Here is a 21,530-nt window from a genome sequence, read left to right on the forward strand (position 1 = left end):
TCTTCAATTATTTCTTGAAGGACGATTTTTTTCTTGGTAGACATACGAGTATCAGTAACATAACGAACGCAGCAATCAATTGGTAATTGATTTCTTGATCTTTTGATATTCTCTTGTTTTTTTTTTCTTAAAGTCGGAATTTTTTTATTAATCTTTTTTTATCTTATTTTACGAATTTATATAAAGTGTAATAATGTGATCTATTGTAACATCAAAAGTTTGTGTATTCTGAGATAATTTGCAGGAATACAGAAGCTTTTTTTTGTCAAAATAGGATCATTTTCATAAAATTTTTTATTATAAATATAATAAAATTAATATTTTCTTCTCTTGCTATCTGAGATAAGAGAATATTGTGTAGCAACAAAATGCTTTCCATGACATTTAACCATTTGCGTGTTGTTTTGATGATTTTCGAGGTATTTCTTAATTTACTTCACTCAAAAAAAAAAATAATATCAATTTGTTTTGTGTTAATTTTATTGACACAGTTTTAGGTGAAAAACACAATCCCATTATAACGTTCAATCACTGTCCAAGAGCCGTTACGAATTCAGCATTTATTCCACATTTTAGTGAATTTCTTTTTAAGACAATATTTAAAGAATTTCTCTTTTCATACGATGCCCAACATAAAACAACATAATGAAGAAAATGTGGAATTGTTAATCGAATATTTTGTAGTTATTATTTTTATGGGATAAAACCTCATCCAGTTCATTTGCAACGAGGGTCGAATAGGTGACTTATTGTGCAAGAATATTAATAACTTTTTTTTAATGCCACGATTGATCTCTCACAATTCATGCGCGCATTCTTCGATAAACAATTAGCCCACCACATTCTTCCAGTGAAATCGATGCGTAATATCTCTTGAGATTCTTCAATTGGTTGAAGGAGGATTTGTTTTTCTTGGTAACATAGACGTATCAGTAGCGCAACGATAAATTACTAATTGATTTCTTGATCTTTTGCACTTCTTCTACTGACAGTGGTAAGGTAGGAAAAAAAAAGAAATAAAAAAAACAGATATAATTTCCAGTGTTGCACGAAAAGTGAAAATGCATCGTAAGGCTAACTTCATGTTTTGTTAGGTGCACTTTACAGAAAATTAACAATAAATGCAGAAAGAGCATGTATTTATTAATGATGATGGAATACTAAAAGACCTATATGGAATGTCGAAGTCACAGTGCGAAGGTATTGAAATTATTTGAATTATTGCAGCAGAGGTATTAAATAAAAAAATAATAATAGTGACTTTGTCCAATTGAAGGTTGATCTCTTCGTGAAGTCACAAACCCTCCCCCTCATTCTTAATGTTGTTATTGCACAATGAACATACGATTGGTAAATTTCACTTTTTTTTTAAGAAGCTTACACACAAAAGCATTAAGAGCCCCCTAGAGAGACAAAAAGAAGACAATTGCAAGAGAGTTAGTGAGCAAGAACAATTTGCCATGTTTCGAATGTTAATTGGCCATCAATTTTTGTTTCATTCCATGTGCAACGATCATAGACCAATGCAACAAGCATGCGTTTGTTCAAGGCTCGCAGATCGAGCGACAATCTCGCCACGACAGTAATTATCGAGCCAGCAATCCCATCGGCCACTCAGTCCGCATCCCTGGCCAAGGATGCCGCGACTGGAGTTGCTGAGGAGTGCAGTAACTACCGCCATAATTCACCACTGGCGCCCGAGACGACAAATGACTGTACGGCTACCACGAGTGCCACCATCAATTCTCCACCTGCTGGCGTCGCTTTGCCAAAGTCACCGCCACCTGACACCCATCCCGACAAGAGCACCACTGTCACGCTAATTGGACAAAATGGTAATGCCATCCGGGGAAACTATCATGGGAAATTATATTAGCACAAACCCATCAAAGTCTCGATCGACAGCGATCAATTTCAAATAGCGATCTTCTCTCTTGGAATTTTTCAATACCTAACACACTATTAAAAATTCCAGCTTGAATTTAATTACAGCCATTATCCCCTCAGAGTCTAACAAAAACCATTTTAAATTTAAGCCCGAAATGAATCATTAAAATAGTGATGCCGCATGCGAAGAAAGGTATTTATATTCGAAATATTAAATTCAGTGAATTGCAGAGTTGATATTAAACCGATGACTAAATTAAAACACTTCAAAGAATGCTTGAACTTTTGAATTTGAAGCTCTTTCAAGTGGAAATTTGACAAACTTGGAGGTGAACGGTGCTATCACACTAGGATTTTTACAATTTAAATTTAAATTCAATTGAGCCAATTGAGCATTATATTTCCAGAATTTACTTGAAAATTCGCACATCCAGGACACATTTTGCAAGAAATTTGCTCAATTTTAAATAGTGCCGCGAGATTTTTGATTGTAAGTGACTCAGGAAAATGTGTGATAGTACTTAAAATGTCTTATAAGTCACTTATCTGTTATTCAGAAGGATCCCCAAAGCCAGAAGAAAGATTAAATTTAAATTCAATTGAGTCAATTGAGCATTATAAGATTTCTAGAATTTACTTGAAAATTCCCACAGCCAGGACACATTTTGCAAGAAATTTGCTCAATTTTAAATAGTGCCGCGAGATTTTTAATTGTAAATGACTCAGGAAAATGTGTGATAGTACTTAAAATATCTTATAAGTCACTTATCTGTTATTCAGAAGGATCCCCAAAGCCAGAAGAAAGATTAAATTTAAATTCAATTGAGTCAATTGAGCATTATAAGATTTATAGAATTTACTTGAAAATTCCCACAGCCAGGACACATTTTGCAAGAAATTTGCTCAATTTTAAATATTGCCGCGAGATTTTGTGTGATAGTACTTAAAATGTATTATAAGTCACTTATCTGTTATTCAGAAGGATACCCAAAGCCAGAAGAAAGATTTGTAGGGAAAGGGCTGATGAAACGACTCTCATACATCTTGTTGAAAATCTGTGTGAAGTCATATAAACAGGAGATTTCTTGACACAATAATGGCTTTGGAGGAAATTAGCAAATTACTCCCGAAACTGATGCTTCACTCGCGTACAAGTTTATCATTAAATTACTGTACTCATCTTATTTTTTTGGCCACAAATAATAATTAATTACAAGTGAATAAATTTAATAAGAACAATTTGGTTCAAAAGACTACTTTTTTAACTGCAATAAAACTGAAATTAATGAGCAATTTTAACATTTTAATTTGCTGGATTCAAATTTAGTTGAGCAACTATATTTATGCTATTTTAGCATGTTTAAACATGTTTTGGTAGGCCAAATATTTGCTTATATCAACAAATAAGCGAAAATCTATCAATTCAAATGGCTTTTAATGCAAAATAACTCATAGGAACAATTCAAATTAAATTGAATTTCAGAAATTGATAAAATCCTAGTGTGATAGCACGTTTGCAAGTTTGCAAGTTTGATATAATTAGCAATTTGACCACATTATAAAAAGTTTGTGGCTCAGAAATATTACAGTAGACTCTCTCAAATGCGGGTATTTGGGACCGAAATGTCACCAGAATTAGCGAGCCATTCCAACGTCAAGCCTTCCTATAAAACCCCCTAATAATGCAAAATCACATCATAACTAAGCCAAACGCCAATCCAAGACAAATTTAAGCATATCCACTTCATTCGAAAATCATAATCAAACATGAAAAATGTCAACAAACTTTTTCCAATTTAACTGCTGCCTGAATTAAAATCGATCATAAAAGAGTTGAATTAGCGATAGTCTACTGTACAAACAAACCTTTTGTTAGTGAAAAAAGTAATTTGGAAATCGGTTTGAAATGGATTCGACAACATCTTTTCGATCAAGAAAAAGCCACGCAATCGAAATTCGAATCTGTCTTTCTCACACGCTTTGCATATGTCTATCTCATTCTTTCGCACTCTTCTTCTTCTTTTAAACATCACAACAAATTCATTGTAATTTGGAGTGCGAAAGAATGAGATAGCCCTATACAAAGTGTGAGAAAGAATGAGAAATGAATTTTGATTTCGTGAAATTTTCCTGAATTAACAGAAATTTCCAATCGGTATCCCAACTAATATTGGTCACTGGTTAGTTATGATAACTAAATAAAAAAGATACTGTAACTAATATTGGTCATCTATTTCATTTAGTTACTCTACCTAAATAATATGGATGGGTCTATGCTTACTATATTTTATAGTTTTCATAACTGTATATGAGGTTGTTGAAACTAAATTTTTCTAAGAGTGTTGTAGTGAGCTATTACTACTAATTCCACCATTTTGTGATACTTTTTCCATAAAATTTATTTAAGCACTTTAAATATCGGTAGACATATATAGAAACAATTTTATAAAGTTTGAACGTTTCATTATCTTGCAAAAAAATCGCAAAAACGGCAAAAACCGTGATTTTTGGTCTCCTAATTCAGATTCCCCTTTAAGCCTTGCCTAAACTTTTTAACTTTCTACAGTATAGGCCATTAGGACGACTTAAGCTTCGAATAACTCATTTTTTCCTATTTCTTTAACACTAAACCTACCGACCGTTTTTAGTCGTTTTTCCTAGCGCGCTCGGTCAAATGACAGACCGCGGTAGGGTGGGATACTCAACAAATTTTTCTTGGAAAAGAGGCAAAAATGGAAAGTTTAACACTGAAAAATATAGGGTAAGTGTGCCAAATTCCGGCCAGCTTGCAATTTCGGCCACCTTTTTTGTTCCTTGAATTTCCACGAACTTTTAGATTTTACGTACTCTAGAGATTATACAAAGCAAAAGAATAACAAAAAAATGTAGCTTCGACAAACGAGATGACGTGAAAAGGCATTGGAAGAATTCTTGAAGGGCAAGGAACTATGAGAATGAAGGTGGCCGAAATAGGGCACCAAAGCTATGTCTATATTTTTATTCATTTTAAAATGTATTAAGAATGATTTTAGAGTAAATAAAGACGGTAAACTCTTTACAAGGTTCCAAGCAACACTCTTTAAGAAGAAAGAATAATAAAAATCAATTTGTATTTAAAATATTACATTTCAAACTTGAGACTTTGACGCTTGCATGCAACTATGCCGAAATTTGGCACACTTACCCTATTATACATGCATATTTTAAGAAATACATAAAGTCTGATAGCGACATTGTATCATTTTCTGAGACCTTTTTGAAAAACTAGATTGGTGGACAAGATTTCTTGCAGTATATTTATCGAAAATCGAAAAAGCAAGTCATTTCCTGTTAGCTGATGAATTAAACTCGTACTTGAACGATAGGATGAGATAGAGCTATTTTGAGCTGTGGGGCTACATTAATGTATGATTTTTTTTCGCATAGTTCTCTAAAGGAAGCAGGGCCTTACAATTATTTCATTTAGTTCCATAATGGTTTTCTCTGTCTTAATTTCTATTACTTTAAAGCCTAGTTCTTTTAGAAACATGCGAAAAAATCGTATATGAATCACAGCTCAAAGTAGTCCCACCTCTCCATAGATTATTTTACTGAAATTAAAATTTTTGGGACACTTTTATACAAAAACTTATCAATTTCCGAGTATTTTACACCACGTTTTGTTTTTTTTTTTTAATAAGTTGTGATCAAGCCAAAAACGAGTTCCACCGTTTAAATACGAGTTTAACTCATCAGCTCACATGAAATTTAGTTTTTTAATGTCACATGAATATAATCTGACAAAGTGTTTATCAAAAACCATTTCCAAAAATCTAATCGCAACAATTGAATTTTTAAAAATTTTTAAATGAAAATTTCAAAAAATATGATTAAATTTTGTACTTTTCAGGGGCCCATCAAGCCTAATAAAAAGTGAAGCTGTTTTTCACTTTTTCTTGTAAAAATTTTGCAGATATTGCACCGCGACTTAAATAAATTTGCTCGTAGCTCTTGTATAATTTTGGCGAACAGTATGAAATATGTATTTTTAGATAGCTTTTAATGCACAATTTCGAAATATATCAGACTGATACGTCAATTCTCTTTAGGAAAAAACTTGCCAATAGTCTTCAGTGTCTCTATGCAAAAAAGTATGGAAAAATTAAATGTCAAGAGGCCTCTGGTACTTTTATGCTTAAGGGCTTTAACTAAATCTTTTTTATTGTTGTTTTTTATGTTGTTTTTTTAGTCTGCGTGACCCACGTAACCCCTTATGGACTCTACACATTGGGAGCATTTTTTTTTTCAAAAATAGCATTTTTGACGGAATTTTGACGTTTCCACTCACCACAGTGTATGCAATTTCCTTCAAAAAATCTATTATTTTTTACAAAAATTGCTCTCAATGTGTAGAGGCCTTTAAACAAATAATATCTGGAGAAACAATATTTATTTCTTTTCTATATTTGTGACAAAATTATCCATAAGGAACACAAATTTCATGTTTTTACTTAAATAACTTCTTAAAAAGAACAGAGAAAAATATTGTGCAAAAAAAACTCCTTATTAAATTTCTCGTGGTCGTGAAAAAATTATCAACAAATGATAAAGATCTATAAACGCGTTTCATGCATTAAGAATTTGTTCATTAAAATTTTTATCTTATGAATTTTGAGGTTTGCGTTTCTTAATTTATTTTTTTTTATTAATTCATTTATCACTTCGCATTTAGAATGGTAATTAACTTTTTGATATTTGTTTTAATTTTATTAACAAAAACGATTTAAAAGTCAACAGTTTTTGTTCTAGATATCCAATTTGATTTTACGGGAGAGCAGGTATATTGAGGTATAAATGGTGTTAAAGTATCGCTCTTCATGACAAAAGATATTGATATTTGTGAGCAATATTTTCACAACGTGTTAATTAAAATAAACGTGAAGCATGTTGAAGTATTCCAAATCTGCCCTGTCTTCCCCTAAATATTTTGTTATTTTCATGATCTTCCTCATTAATTACTACGAAAATAATACAGAAATAATTTCAAATTTACTGTAAAATTATTTTGATGGAATCTTGCCGAAAGATTGAATGCTTGAGTACCACTTCTTCCCATTTGTACTTCTCCCCCTGAAGCCAAAGCCAGCCATAGCTCATATCAGAGCAATATACAAAATTAATTAAAAGTATAAATCAAAACAGCACGCTTTTTGGGTTACTCAATCCCATGCATCCGGTATTAATAAAATGTGGATATTTGTTGAAAAAAAAACCACCGAGGCGAATTCTATGAAAAAGCTAAAAAAAATTGTCTGAATTCAGTGCTTATTTTTTTTATCAAGGTTCCACATTTTTCTATTGTGAATATAGTTTAGGAAAACTCTAGGTAACTTTTATTCGTGTTTAATGGCAGATTTTACTTTACATTTTAGATGTTTTATGGAGTCTGTAAAACGCACATTATGATCGGCTTGATGATGCTTAAAGACGAATAACAGAAAAATTCTGCATTAAAAAATTCAACAATATTTCACCACGCAATTTCGCAATAAGGTTTGCGTTATAGAGAAAAAGAAAAACAACTAAAAGACAAGCTGAGGAAGTTTGGATGATAATCCAAAGAAAAACAGTTGATACCTAATACAGTTACAAAAATTATTAACATATTATTTCATATGCGGTTACGCTCTTAATTTCGCTTTGGTGGTCATCTTCCAAAACCCACCAGTCACGTCATTAATTTTACTTAAAAAAAAAAAGTTGGAACACTTGGTTAACATCAATATCTCTTGTGCCCAAAGGTCGATTGCCTGGCTACAAAGTTGTGACGGCAGTTCCAGCTGTTGTGCTCGAAGATACAGAATCAGCACCAGCAACACCGATATCATCATCACCATCGGTCAAAGAGTCCAAAAACAGTGAGTTTAACGACTTTAACAGCCACTAATTACTCAATCACAAAAATTACAAATTCACAAAAAACTTCTTTCTCGTGAGTGCACTTGAAAAATAAGAAAAATTCCCCAAGATGATGTGTATACACTAACCTACAAAGTCCCACCAAATTGTGAGATTTTACACCGTGCAATCATTAACAATGCAAATTATTTGTATACACGGGGAATAGGAGTAATAGGAGTCACAGAGCGCGCAGAGCTTTTCGGAGGCCAATGACGTATAGTTCAAAAGCTATCGCTAAAGCACCAAGACCATCTCAAGCTGTGCTCATATGATTGAAAATCACAAGCAGAGGTCTTTGTAATAAATAAATCAATTAAAGAAAATATTAGGGTAGATTAACCACCTTTGGTCACTTTAATAATTTAGTTTCTTTTAGAAAATCAAAATTTCTCCTTTTATAAATATTTGTCCCATTCTTTGCGAGATTTTTGGGTTGATAATAGTTAACTATCTACGTAAACTTGTTCACAAATTATAAGAAAATCTTCTCAAAATTCATATTCTGAATAACTGATTTTTTTTAGAATGTGACTTTTAAACTTTAATTCACATTAAGGTCCTAAATAATATTGGAACACCTAAACGTTTAAGCTTCGAAAATTCGATGTTGAAGATGTATTCGGTCATGCAAATGAAAAAAAACGTTCGCCTGAGTTACGTCTTTACTTCGAGGTAAACCAAAAAACATGGTATTGGTGGGCAAGGAGAAGAGATAATATTGACTTATAGGGGAGGGGGGTCACCGGAGACCGGAAGTCGATATCTTTTAACGTTTGGCCTCTAACCCATTATACCAAATATTCGGACAAATCAAATTAAATATTAAATAAAAATAAACCACTTATGAGTACTTTACCGATTCATTACCGATTGGAACCCCATGCAACCTGTTTGCAAATTTAAAGGCCTGTCCAAAAATAATCCAACTTTCAGCAAATCGGTTAAACAACGGGTTCTTCAGAGTGGTTAAACTTGGACCTTCGATGTCGAAAATGTTTTCGGTCATAGATATATTTAGACGAATTGTCCACCTGAGCTACCTCCAAAACATATCTGTTTACGAAATAAATAAAAAACAGTATTTGGATCGGAAGGATGGGAGAGAGGTAAGGAAAAAAAAGAAAAATGCCTGGAGATAATACTTTTTTTTATTAGGGGTCACCAAAGACCGGAAATTACAAGGTCCTCAACTAATCTGTGAATTTTTAGAAATATATGGCAGTAGCAACATGTAGCCTACACACATGAGTGACGTTATGGTTTTTTTTTTGAGAACAGCCACCTGTCAACAATATCCAGTTACAATATTGACAGATATCTCAAGTCAAAAAATGTTGTAGGGTTGAAGGTACACCTCTTCGACAGGGAACCCCTATTGACACTTTTGTCAAAATTTTAATTTAAAAAATCTTGAAATAATATGACACTTTTCCTTGATTTACGCTTTCTGATAAGGATAGGTGTTTAAATTTTGTATTCCAAGTGGCACAGAGTAGGGTGTCAATAAGTCCTGACTCCTGACGATCCTGACACTACTTCTTAAACCTTAAAGTGTCAATTGCGAGGGTCGATGCAATGAATAAACTATTTTTTGTATTTCTTTAGAAATTTTACGTCTTCCACTGAACAAAAATATTTCATAAATTAGTTGAGGACCTAGTAATAATATCCACTACCGGTATAATTTTAAACAGTGACTCAATCTCAAAGTTCAAGATTAGATTCGATTCACAGTTATGCCCCCCAACGTACAATAAGTTTTGTTTGTAAATTAGTTTTTAAAATTCCCAATGAGAGTGTGAGCGAGATGACTATATCTAGATTTCAGTCACTCTCACTGAAATGTCAAAAACATGTTTACAAAACAAAAGTTATTGTGCGCTTTGCATTAGCCTACTTCATGCTAAAGCTTCTATACGCAAAAATAAATTTATAAGTAAAATGCTTTGTAAAAGTTTGTGAGTTTCAAAAAGAATAAAGTTTTGTTACTTTTCCCACAAAAAATTGCTCCTAAAATGGTTTCTTGACGAACGGTTTCTGTTCTTTGACTAGCTTTTCTTAGTAAACACTTTGTACAACATTTTACTATTTATTTATACATTTTTGTTTGTCGGTCAAATGTTTTCGAACAAATCTTTGCAAAACAATGAAAAATTTTGTCACGAACAATGTGAAAAAAGAACTACAAACATTTACGAACTCTTTCTTCTGTGTAGTCAAAATGGCGGGAAAGTAGTCAATCACTTGTAAATCTTGATCAGAAGATTTAGATCTTAGATCAGAAGAAGAAGAACGCTCAAGAAACCTAACACCGCAAAGCCCTCCAAGACACTATATTTATTTCTTGCTACATTAAAGTTCCTAAAATCAATTCCTAACACAAGTGTTCTGAATACTCCTTCTCTCAATCATTGAAAATAGCATGTTCATTGATTTTAAATTTAAAAATCAATGCTGTGCTCCATCTAATTGATTTGCCTCTCTCGTGCCTTTCTTTACAATAAATTTCAATGGGGCAATCATGTGAAACTCTCAAAGTTACTTTATACTCTTTCAAGAAGTATTTAGTGCTGAACAGCAAGTGTCTCTGCAGATTGTTGTGAAATTCACAGCCAGATATAATTAATGGATAACTTTCAATCTCATAGCTAAATCCATTGAAGTTGCATTCCAAAGTTATAGTGGGGCGGCCAAAGATTTCTCATATTGGGCCTCGGACCTGGACAGAAGATATATCCAATAAATGGGATATAGTTCTAATTTAGGCTCATTAATGAACGTCCAAAAGCAAAGGAGGAGTTGAGATGTATATTGGAAAATTCATTTGGTCTCGAGAAAAGGTATAAAGTAACTTAACTTTCACAGATGATGATAGGAAGAAAAACACCACAATATATTTTATCTCCAAAATTAACATCATGACGTTGTTAGACTTTGGAAAAGCGTGGGGAGTTTATTAATAGATTATAATCAATGTCATTGCTTTAGATTTAGACTAATCCAAAAAGTCAATAAATGGTCTATTTTGAGCTCTAACTTTGCGTCAATCTTGACTTTTTTGTTGACCCTCCCCCCATTGAAAGTAAAATTTACGACGGGGTTTTGGCAAAATTGTCGTTTAAACTGAAACTACATTAAGACACTAACTAAATTAAAAAGTAACCAATAAAATTTGAAAGGGACAGATAATCCTAACCGGCTTATGTAGGTGCCATAGGAAGCCATGCAAATTCGATTTATTTCCGGCACACGTTTTGGATCAGGAAAATTTCATGAAGGCCAAATTCGGATCCCTTTCTTTCTCACATGTTTTGCATATGTCTATCTCATTCTCTCATATTCTTCTTCTTCTCTTAAACATCACTCCAAATTCGTTTTAGCTCAAACGAATTTGGTATGCGATAGAATTAGATAGTCATATGCAAAACATGTGAGAAAGAAAGGGTTTTGAATTTCGACCTCATGAAATTTTCCTGATCTAAAAAGTGTGCCGGAGCCATATTGAATCAAATTCGTGAAATTATACAAATTTTGTATTTAAACTAAATATCAAAGATTTGGATGGAGTGACAAAAAAGTGATATATGGGTGAAATGTAGACCAGAATGTTTTCTATAATTTTGCCATAGAACTTGATCTCATCGATTAATAAGAAGCCGAGATAATCGAGGTTGTTTGTTTCTGAACTCGTTTTTTCGACTAGAGCGCCCCAAATGTTCATTTGATGAGCTTCAACTATATCAAAGAATTGTTGTATTTTGTGAGACTTTCCATTTAAAACCCTATTTTAAGTGTCTTGGTCGAGTAGAGGCAGTCAAATTGGCATCTGAGTGGTTTCAAAGCATTATTACGGGAAAAATCATTTTTTTCACACTCAAACGACAAAATCGGACAGATCGCATTGTCTTATCGAAAAATTATGTATGAACGAAATGGGTACCGGTTAAAATCCCGAAAGCCAAAATCCCGAAAGCCAAAATCCCGAATTCTTAAAAGTGTCATAGTTACTCCCACACTACAATTGCACCCGCGCTTGTTGGAGGCAAAAGGAAATCTTTTATGTCGGAAATTATTCTAAACATTTTTCTCCACATAATTTCATCCCTTTCAGGATTTTGAACATTTTTTGTGTGTTTACGAACATTTACGAGCAAATGTTCGGGATTTTGGCTTTCGGGATTTTGGCTGGCACCGGGACAAAATATAGACATAAATGTCCTCTACAATTTTGTCGAAGTAATCATCAAGATCGTTTAAGCACGTGTCGAGATAATTGAGGTTATGTGATATCGAAATTTGTTTTTCGACTGTGGCGCCCCAGACGTTGGTCCCACAGAGTTCAAATGTTCTAGAAAGTTGTAGCGTTTTGCGGGATCTTTCATTTCAGCCCTCACTCATCAAAATCGGTCAAATAGAACCGGAGATATGATTTTTGAATTTCCTGAACTTTGACCCATCATATCTCCGGTTCTATTTTAACCACAGCGAACCCACGCCACTTTTTGGAAATGTCATAGACTAAACTACAACACTCTAAAATTTGATTAACTTGCACAATGGCGTTTTTGAGAAAGATGAGTTTGAATTTTGACGCTATCGCAGCGCCACCTGTGGTGACTTTTTGAACTTCCATCTGAAAGTGCTCATCGAGACGAAACCAAAAACCCAAAATTTAGCTCAAAATGTTAATTAGGACCGGAGATAGAGGCCGGCCAATTTTCGAACATTGACCCCTTATAGCTCGGGTCAGGGGTTATCGATCAACTTAAGTATTTCTTTGTTTGATAGATATAATCTGCGGCTACAAGATACTAAAATTTCAGCCCGAGGCACAAAGGAATTTGTGAGTTATTTAATTTAGAAAATTTAAAAATCTTCTTTTTAAAAATAGCGCCCCTAGCGGTAGTTTTATGAACTTGCGATGTTAGAAGGAGAAGTGGCATTTCAAGAACGTCACGTAACTTAGCCATCCATATATTCGCGATCAGGAAGCGGCGAAACACATTTTGGCAAAGTTTGGGCGTGATCGTAGGACATGAAATTTTGGTAGGGTTTATAGTAGGTGATATGTTGTTAAGAATCCTACATAATACGTTCTATTAAAAGCTATTTTATAACCTTTGACCTTATATGATCGTTTGAAGAAATGCCTAATGTTCACACAGAGAAAAAAAATGCACTAAAATCAATACATTTTTGCGCTATTTATGGCATCAAAAAGGCTCCTTTATCTTTTTTTTTTGATTGATTCTAGTGCATTCGTGGCATCAAAATCAAGTAATTCTATGGTAGTAAATGTAATCTGACCGCTTGAGTCAAAACCATGTGGCTAAGACTTGGATCTGAGGGTACCTTTCATCTCAAACAAAGTAGAATTGACTTCATGTGTTGACACATTTATTACCAATTATAATGCCTGCTAAATACCGTTTATACACCATTTTATTCTCAACAGTAGTAAAGTTTTTTTTCCACAAGTATTTGTGATAATCATTTGGTATATAAATTCCTCATAAACATTTCACGATCTCATCGTAAGATTTGCCCTTGGTTTCGGGTAAGAATTTCCACACAAAAACTCCCTCAAAAATGGACCATGCACTAAAGAAGTACAGAAGGGTGTCCAGGCCTAGGCTATCTACCAAGCTGAGGAAAAAGTTTACCATGAGGAAAATGCCCAAGTAGGCGGTTGTAAGACTGACAGAACAAATGCGGCTTCTCAATTTTGGCGGTAGTACCTCAGCTGAGATTTGTAGTGGAAGAGACAGTAGTCCAGTAGCTGATGCAAAAATTGGTATCAAAAATGTAAATCTCAAGGCGTCATTAACGTCCCAAAAGTCATGATATCTTGCAAAAAGAGCATTCGGAATTAAAGCAGCAGCATTAACGATAGATGATATAACTATAATTGGTTTTCTGCCCCATGATTCCACAAATAGGGGACAGGTGAATACGTAGGGTAGACAAACTAGAGTTGTAATAATCGATGCCATGGAAGGATCTACTTTTGTGCCGATTTTAACGATAATATATTGATTAAATATTACTATGACTGAATTGCCAGTTAAAACTTTACCAAGATACAAAACTGTGCAAATTAAGAGGGCTTTCCGTGTGGTAGAAGGTTCTGGAAGTAAAAGATGTATCTTTAAAAAGAATGCTTTTGCAACAACTTAAAAACTATCTCACTAAAATCATTCCATGTAATGTTAGACGTCTGATTTGAAAGTGTAGGCGAATTCTTTAGTTCATTCATCTCATCTTGAACTACTTGAGTGATCTCTGCATACGTTGAGAGTCCTCGGAAAAATTTTAGAGACTTTTCTGCGTCATTTTCTCGTCCCTGAAGTAACAGATACTGAGGAGTTTCATGCATAAATGGAAATCCCACGAGGAAGACGAGGTTCATGGCAATAAAAACTATTGGAATTGTTCGGAAGTTTACTGAAGAACAAATAACATAACCTAGTAGAAACCCAATCTGCATGATTACATCCAACATGCCACATAAAAAGCCGCGGATTCTGTTTGAAAAAATTAATTCATCTTTTTGTTTTGTTTTTTGTAAGATAAGGATGTTAGTGAATAGTGAACACAAAAAGCTAGACTTTGTAGCTTAGACTTTAGCATAATTTTGCTAAATTCTAGCACTTTGATAATTAGATTACAGTGCCCGCTTTGTAATTCGAATGATTGGGAGACAATATGACAGATGTCCGCTTCGTAATCCGGATGTATTTTTTGAATTTGTTCAACGTCTCGAAAATATAATACAAGATTTTTTTTGTAGAATTAGAATAAAAGTTTTAAAGAAGACTAAAAAGACATAATTAGATAATTCTATGCTATTATACTTCATTTATTAAACAAAAATTTAACAGATAATTTATTTTCATTGGTGAACAGACATAACCTTAAAATTATTTTATATGTAACCGTCGAGAACTCGTCCGGATTACGCCGATACGGATTAGAGAACGGGCACTGTAATTAGATTTTTGCTATAAAATTAAATTTATATTGACTAACTTTGTAAATTAAGCCATGTCTTTTAGTTTCTGTAAAAACTAATACTTTTTTATTTTTAAGTAAAAAAGTTGCCAGACGTTCGGTTTCCTATAAAAAATTGACAAGAAGCGGAACATTCTTTTTATAGCAAAAATCTTGAAAGATAAGTTCTGTTTTCTTACTTCTTTTCGGCAATTTCTGTCACAAAAATCGGCGATAGACTAAGGACACCACCCATTGCAATCCCACTGAGAATTCGTGCAATTAGCAAAGTCAGGAAATTCAGCTCGAATATCATTAAAATAAAGGATAAGATGTGAATCATTGTGCTAAAATAGAGAGCTTTCTTCCTTCCAAAACGATCTGCAAGTTTCCCAAAGGTTAAAGAACCTGGAAATACTGCTAAATACGTTATGGATCCTATTAAGGATACTTGAGATTGTGACAGAGATTCTGTCAGTGTAACATCAATATCTTCAGAACTCAGCTCACTAATATTCGATGAAAACGTTGAAAACCAAGTGGTAACGATAGCATTGTCTAACAGAGGCAAATAGGCTTTAATAAAAAAAAAATAGAAAATTATTAAAAGAAAATCTAATTTATAAAATGTCCAAAACTAACCACAAATTGACACAATGAATTGGAAAACTTTTGATTTAGTGCAGAAAGAGATTTTCATGATAACTATTTCAAGTGAAATCTGAAGATATACTGAGATTAATTGTTAAATTTAAACTATTACATACTTTGGGGTTCTTTTTCTTCACTACAGAGACATAAAATGAGACTCTGTGGATTAGTATGTCGGTGAAACTTGCTAGTAATTCATAAAACAAAGTAATGTAGATTTTATTGCTTGAACTCTACCTTGGGAGCAATAAAATTCCTCAATTTTTTATCCACAAAAATTTCCGGGGAGCACGGTCCGTCTGGCCGTTGTCAACTCTACAGGCCAAACAGTTAGAGATAGTACATTGGAATCTTTTGGGAACCCCCCATAAGTTGGCTACAGAAATTTTATCATGACCTTCAATTTCCCTCACTCTTGTAGCACGAATGCTACAGACTTCGCATCAGAACATGCTGAAGTGCCAGGAGTGGAGCCGGGTACTCTTCCCGGAGTAGAGCCCCCATTGTCTGTTCCCGGAGAACCGCGGATCGAGTTTCCTCATAGCTTCACGGTTGAAAAATGTCACCTGAGGAACCGATTCATGTACACTCTTGCGATAATACATTGGGCACGAGCCACTCCATCTATCGGCGGTATAAAGTTAGCCGTTATGGCACCTCTCAGAATCACCATCCCAATTGAACAGTGATTCGTACCGTTGGTTTAAAAGAGTCTTCGTCAGGACGGGATTTCTCCCTCAAAGTCCTCTAGGTTCAACAGTCCTACAACACTCTTAAGGTGTTTAGGATGATCTTTTCAGAGATTTCTAAATGAATTTGTTAGTACTAGCTTCTTCCCAATGGTTAAACCCCCCGTTGACATATGAATTGGCATTGTAGATGTTTCTCGGACCTATCGGAACGGCTCCAATTTCTCGTAAGAACGTTCCTAGTACTAGCCTGAGAGTTACCCTTTCGGGATGGGTATCGTGGACAGGTTTAGTATTATGAGTTAGTTCACGTCGGATCATCGTAGGGAACAAATCGTTAGGAAGAACGCTGAGGGTTCTAGAAAAATCTTTAATGACCAAGGTGCTCATTTACGAGATTGCCTGAAGCGCTTCCGCCTTTAGAGTTTCCCTGAATAGATATGACAGATTCAACTCTGTTTTAAACCGATAAAGCTAAAACTTTGCGAAATCTTCGAAGCCTCAAATATGCTTTTCAATATGCTTTTCACCATGAATTGAACCACTAAAAAACTTAGTTCCGTTCAGTAATAACCTTTCGAAGAGATAAAGCCACACGAAGGAAAGTTAAACCTATTCGAAAATCTACCGGAAGCCTAAGGTGCAAGTTCATATACGCGTCACTTTAGCGCTGATTGTTCTGCCATTCGAATTTTGGTATTCTAGACACTTCAATCATCAATAAATGTTAACAACGGTGTGTAAACGCTCGCTGCAAAAAGTTAATTTTTGTGCAGTTTTGTGCAATTTCAGGATGGCAGAACGTTTGTATTGTGATTTTATTAAAATAAATGTCCTTTTGATGACCTTGAACTTGCTCACTTTTGTGTAACTCGTTGGTTTAAATTTTCGAACTTCCAACGGGTTTTTAGATAAGTTCTCTCTGATATACCATCGAATCGGTACAGAAAAAACCTCAACCGGAGAGCTCTCAAATCGTGAAGATTATTATTAAACAAGAAGATTAGAGCATCTAAGTCAGGAGTTCGAGCATTTCGTAAAGCTAGGATGCTTTGCTATCCCTTTTTTAGAATACCAGATTTTCTAAAAAGTTTATGAACCGATATCCATAACCCTCTCGTTCAGTAATACCCTTCCCGATTAGAGAACTATCTCCGGTTGAGGTTTTTCCTTTACTGATTCGAAGGTACATATATCAGAGAGAACTTACCTAAAAACCCGTTGGAAGTTCGAACCTTTAAACCGACGAGTTACACAAAAGTCGAGCAAGGACATTTATTTTAATGAAATAGCAAATTAAACGTTCTGTCATCCTGAAATTCCACAAAACTACACAAAAAATCACTTTTTGCAGCAAATGTTTGCACATTGTTGATGATTGAAGTGTAAAGAATATCGAAATTCGTAATGGCAGAACAATCAGCGCTACAGCGGCGACTACGTAAACTTACACTTTAGGCTTCCGGTAGATTTTCGAATAGGTTTGGCTTGGCTTTGTGTCTTCGAAAGGTTATTACTGAACGGAGCCAATTTAATCGAATTATCTCCGCACTCAGCAATCACAAACAAAAATTTTTATCAAAATGTCCAAATTTTAGCAATAAAATGCTGTGAGAGAGAATCAAAAGCCCACAAGGGTTCTTTCAAATTCTACAATCATTTATTTCTTGGAATATTTTTTTTCGATTATTTCCACCTCAAGTAACAATCCCAAAAAGGTAAACGACACTTGGGTGATTGGAATTTACACGTTGTCTTTTTCTCATTCCTATCACGATTCTTGGGCTGATCTTTTTTGCTCCCTCGCGTGATTTTTCTTTATTGTCTTGGGCGAAAGTCATCAAAGAAAAAAAAACTTTACGCTAACCGATGTTCTAAACACCAAAAGTACAACAAAAATCTGGATAGCAATTGTTTTTCCCGCGCAAGATTGTTATGTAAAGCATTCTTTTGTCTCCCTGAGGTCAATTTTGCATCATAACACACATCATGCAATCATCACACATTTTCTTCTCTTTTTTATGTCTCTGCCATTATAACGTGTCTTCTTTTTGAACAACAAGGCGCCACACGTTTTGCGTGATTACTGTTTGCATGGTAGAGGGTGCAATAAAAAAGAAAATATTGAGAAAAACTTTCTCAAAATATAACTAAATTCTTAATAATATTTATCACATAGCCACGTTAAACGTTATAAAGATAGAAGCCTTGTGAAGTGAAGAAAGAGAATATCAGCTACTTTTGTTGCCAATTAATGCCAATTAAATAATCTGTGAAACACTATCTAAAAGACTGGATATTTTCTCAAATACTGTCCGCATAATTTGAATAGCATTGAGTGGGGATAGAGAATTTTCACCATATACAAAATTATCAAAGCGAGTTCCCAGTCTGGCAAAAATATGTGAAATTTATGGTCTTATTGCAACTGTAAACTGGCGGAATATTGACATCGAATATTTGCATATTGGACATATCTAATGAAGCTGCTATCGGGTTGAGATTCGTCGTCTTGCAAGATTTTCACGAGGGAATATACCTGAACTCAAATACGTAACATTACTGGTTTTGAGTTATATTATTATCGACTCCCTGTCCTTATATCCCCTTGATGGTGCCCCTTGTATGGTGCTATTCCAATATGAAATGAACATATTTTTTAGTACTTTACTGTTCTCAAATGCTTCTGCATTATCGACTTTTCTTTGTATTGGTTCCTGTCTTGACTTCTTCCCGAGTCCTTGCTGAATTATAAAATCACCAAACAGTCGTGACAGGAACCAAAACAAGAACAGTCGATAATGCAGAAGCATTTGAAAACAGTAAAGTGCTAAAAAATTAGTTCATTTTTTTTATCTACTTGTTGTAACCGGGTTACAGGACAACCAATCCACTCGTTTAGTAATAAAACTTTCCCGATTTGACAGCTCTCTCCGGTTGAGGCTTTTTTCTGTACCGATTTAAAGGTATATCAGAGAGAATTTACCTAAAAATCCATTGGAAGTTCACCAAAAGGACATTTATATTAATGAAATTGCAATTCAATCGTTCTACTACATAAAAATTCACTTTTTGCAGCAAACGTTTCCCGTCAAATCATTGCTCTACCTGCCGATTTTACTCGGAGGTTTTTTTAATTTTAACGGTATAATCTAGTACATTCAGAGAAAATCTATAGATTTTCCGCAGAATATCTGCGTAGAAAATCTGCAGATTCTCGGCAGAATTTCTCCCTAGAAAATTGGCATAACCTCCATTACTTCACAAAAATATTGTTGATTTATGAAGAAACTGTAGAAGTTATAAAGAAAATGGTATGCTCTGCTTAACAAGCATTATCGAGTACACATTTTAGACAACTAAAAAGATGCGAGCAAAAGTACTAATTTCTTAAAAATCGCTAATCGAATGATACAAAAACACGAAATTTAGGTCGACACTGTGTTTAAAGTTTTCACTTCACTATTCTCTACTTAGAACACGGCGTCGCAGAATTCTTTATTTTATATAAACACTGTGAAATCACCAAGAGAATCACTCTATTGATTTTTGCAAACTTCAGTGAAAAATATTCCATCTTTTCTGACACAGCTGTCTGGAAAGTCTGGAATGTAGAAAAAATCTACAGAAAATCGGCAAAATATCTACAGAAAGTCGTCAGAGTATGCACCAGGATTCGTCAGAAAATCTGCAAAAATTTCTGACGAATTTTGTCCCAAGCCCAAATAAAATTCGTAGGAATATCTACAGATTTCTCGGCAGATTTTCGGTAGAGGTGTAGATATTTTCTGCAGAAAACTTAAAGATATCTGACGACATTTTTTGACGGGTTACACACTGTTATTGACATTGTTGACGAAAATTTGAAATAGCAGAACAATCAGCGCTAAAGCGGCGAGTACGTGAACTTGCACTTTAGGTTTGGCTTGACTTTGGAGTGGCTTTGTCTCTTCGAAAGTTTTATTACTGAACGAAGCCAATATGAGATATTGATTTACTTCTTTTGGTGACCCCCCCCCCCATGCATCCAATCCGTAAAACTACGATACGTTGTCATGTGTTTTAGTTAACTAAGTCACTCTTTTATTATTTCTATTAGAAAAGTCTTATGGTATTTTTGCTTTTCTGCTAATTGCAATACCTATTCAATAGTCCTCTCGAGAACAGGTTCAATGAGATTTCTTTCTGCCATCAAACATCCCAGACAAAACAGGAAGATAGGAACAACAGAGTCTCACGTATCATACTTTCTAATTGCAATTTAATAAGAAAAAAATGTCCATTTAAAGTAAACAAAGTCGAATGGTGAGTGATGAAAAATTCAAGTAAGAGTCATTGGTGATGGCCTGAGAAAAAGTGGTTCGATGGGAAGGAAATGCAAGAAAGAGATCTTGAAAGTCACCGAGGCCAAGTTCACACACAAATATCAACGCTGAAAAATCCATTTCACTCAAGATACAGGAAATCAACATTTATCTTCTCTACAAATTCAATTTTAAAAATACCCATCATCAAGTGAAAATGACCAACTTTTTTTTTTGGCAAGAAAAGAAAAAGAAACTGAAAAAGTTTTTTAAATGGAACCTAAACCATTATTTGTTCTTTTAATAGAATTTATGTTACTCAATTGAGTCTATTTTTTTCGTACCTTTCAACCGCAATACCTCGATTTCTGTGCCAGAAAAAAAGAGTCAACTTATTGTGGGATGCAATTGAAAAACTCTCTAGAACTATTAATTTCCTGTTGCTAACATTATGCTGAAATTGTAACGCCTACACAATTATTTAAATTGCAAACAGCCATCAAAGTGATTGACATGGATTGAGATGTCTGATTTCCGTAATTTCTCCGCACAAGTTTCTAATAAAATTAATAATTTTTCTATCGCTGCAACAGACCTCACAATAAATTCCATCTTCGCTGTTCAAAAGTAAGGTGTTAAGTGAAAGAATAAATAACAGTTCATGGTGTAAGTATTACGACCAGAAAACCATGTTAAAACGTGTAAGAACCGTCAGGGAAATGAGGGCTAATAGCCCAAATATACCCTGTGGGGATGTGTACCTTGGCCAATAGAGATTCTCCCAGAACCCTCAGCGCTTCTCGTACACGGTAAAAACTTTTGAACACTGACCAAAATATTGGAACAAGTTTTCCTTGGAACAATTTTTTTTGGAATCAATTTGTACCTAGAGAAGATATTTGTTTGTTCCAAAAAGTTTTCTTTACAGTTTTGTTAAGAAATATAGTTACAATTTTGTTAGAGTTTTCTTTTGGAACCGTTTTGATACGGTGGAATGTCTACAAATTTGAGTTGATTTCATTTTATACAAATTTGTTCCTGAAAGTTAAAATAGAATATATTGCACTCA

The 21,530-nt window shown here is 34.2% G+C and overlaps 2 protein-coding genes across 6 annotated transcripts in view; one reads left to right on the forward strand and one right to left on the reverse strand.

Moving 5' to 3' along the window:
* The window catches only part of LOC129802257 (mucin-2-like), a 57,646-nt gene that overhangs the window by 10,506 nt on the left and 25,610 nt on the right, over positions 1 to 21,530 (forward strand). Inside the window, exons 2-3 of one of the 2 annotated variants that reach the window (XM_055847940.1) lie at positions 1,520 to 1,835; positions 7,668 to 7,784. In XM_055847940.1, coding sequence (XP_055703915.1) covers positions 1,535 to 1,835; positions 7,668 to 7,784 — 418 coding nt within the window. In that variant the 5' untranslated portion in view covers positions 1,520 to 1,534. The remainder of the gene's footprint in view (positions 1 to 1,519; positions 1,836 to 7,667; positions 7,785 to 21,530) is intronic. The other variant, XM_055847941.1, reaches the window with a different exon arrangement.
* Positions 1 to 21,530, reverse strand: part of LOC129802262 (tRNA pseudouridine(38/39) synthase) — a 60,974-nt gene that overhangs the window by 7,779 nt on the left and 31,665 nt on the right. The window contains exon 3 of one of the 4 annotated variants that reach the window (XM_055847958.1): positions 13,520 to 13,609. The exons of 2 other annotated variants lie outside the window; for them this stretch is intronic. In XM_055847958.1, coding sequence (XP_055703933.1) covers positions 13,567 to 13,609 — 43 coding nt within the window. In that variant the 3' untranslated portion in view covers positions 13,520 to 13,566. Of the gene's footprint in view, positions 1 to 13,519; positions 13,610 to 21,530 lie in introns of those variants that run through there. One more of the 4 variants, XM_055847959.1, reaches the window with a different exon arrangement.

The sequence above is a fragment of the Phlebotomus papatasi genome, chromosome 2 (genome assembly GCF_024763615.1).
Source record: "Phlebotomus papatasi isolate M1 chromosome 2, Ppap_2.1, whole genome shotgun sequence".
Lineage (NCBI taxonomy): Eukaryota > Metazoa > Arthropoda > Insecta > Diptera > Psychodidae > Phlebotomus > Phlebotomus papatasi.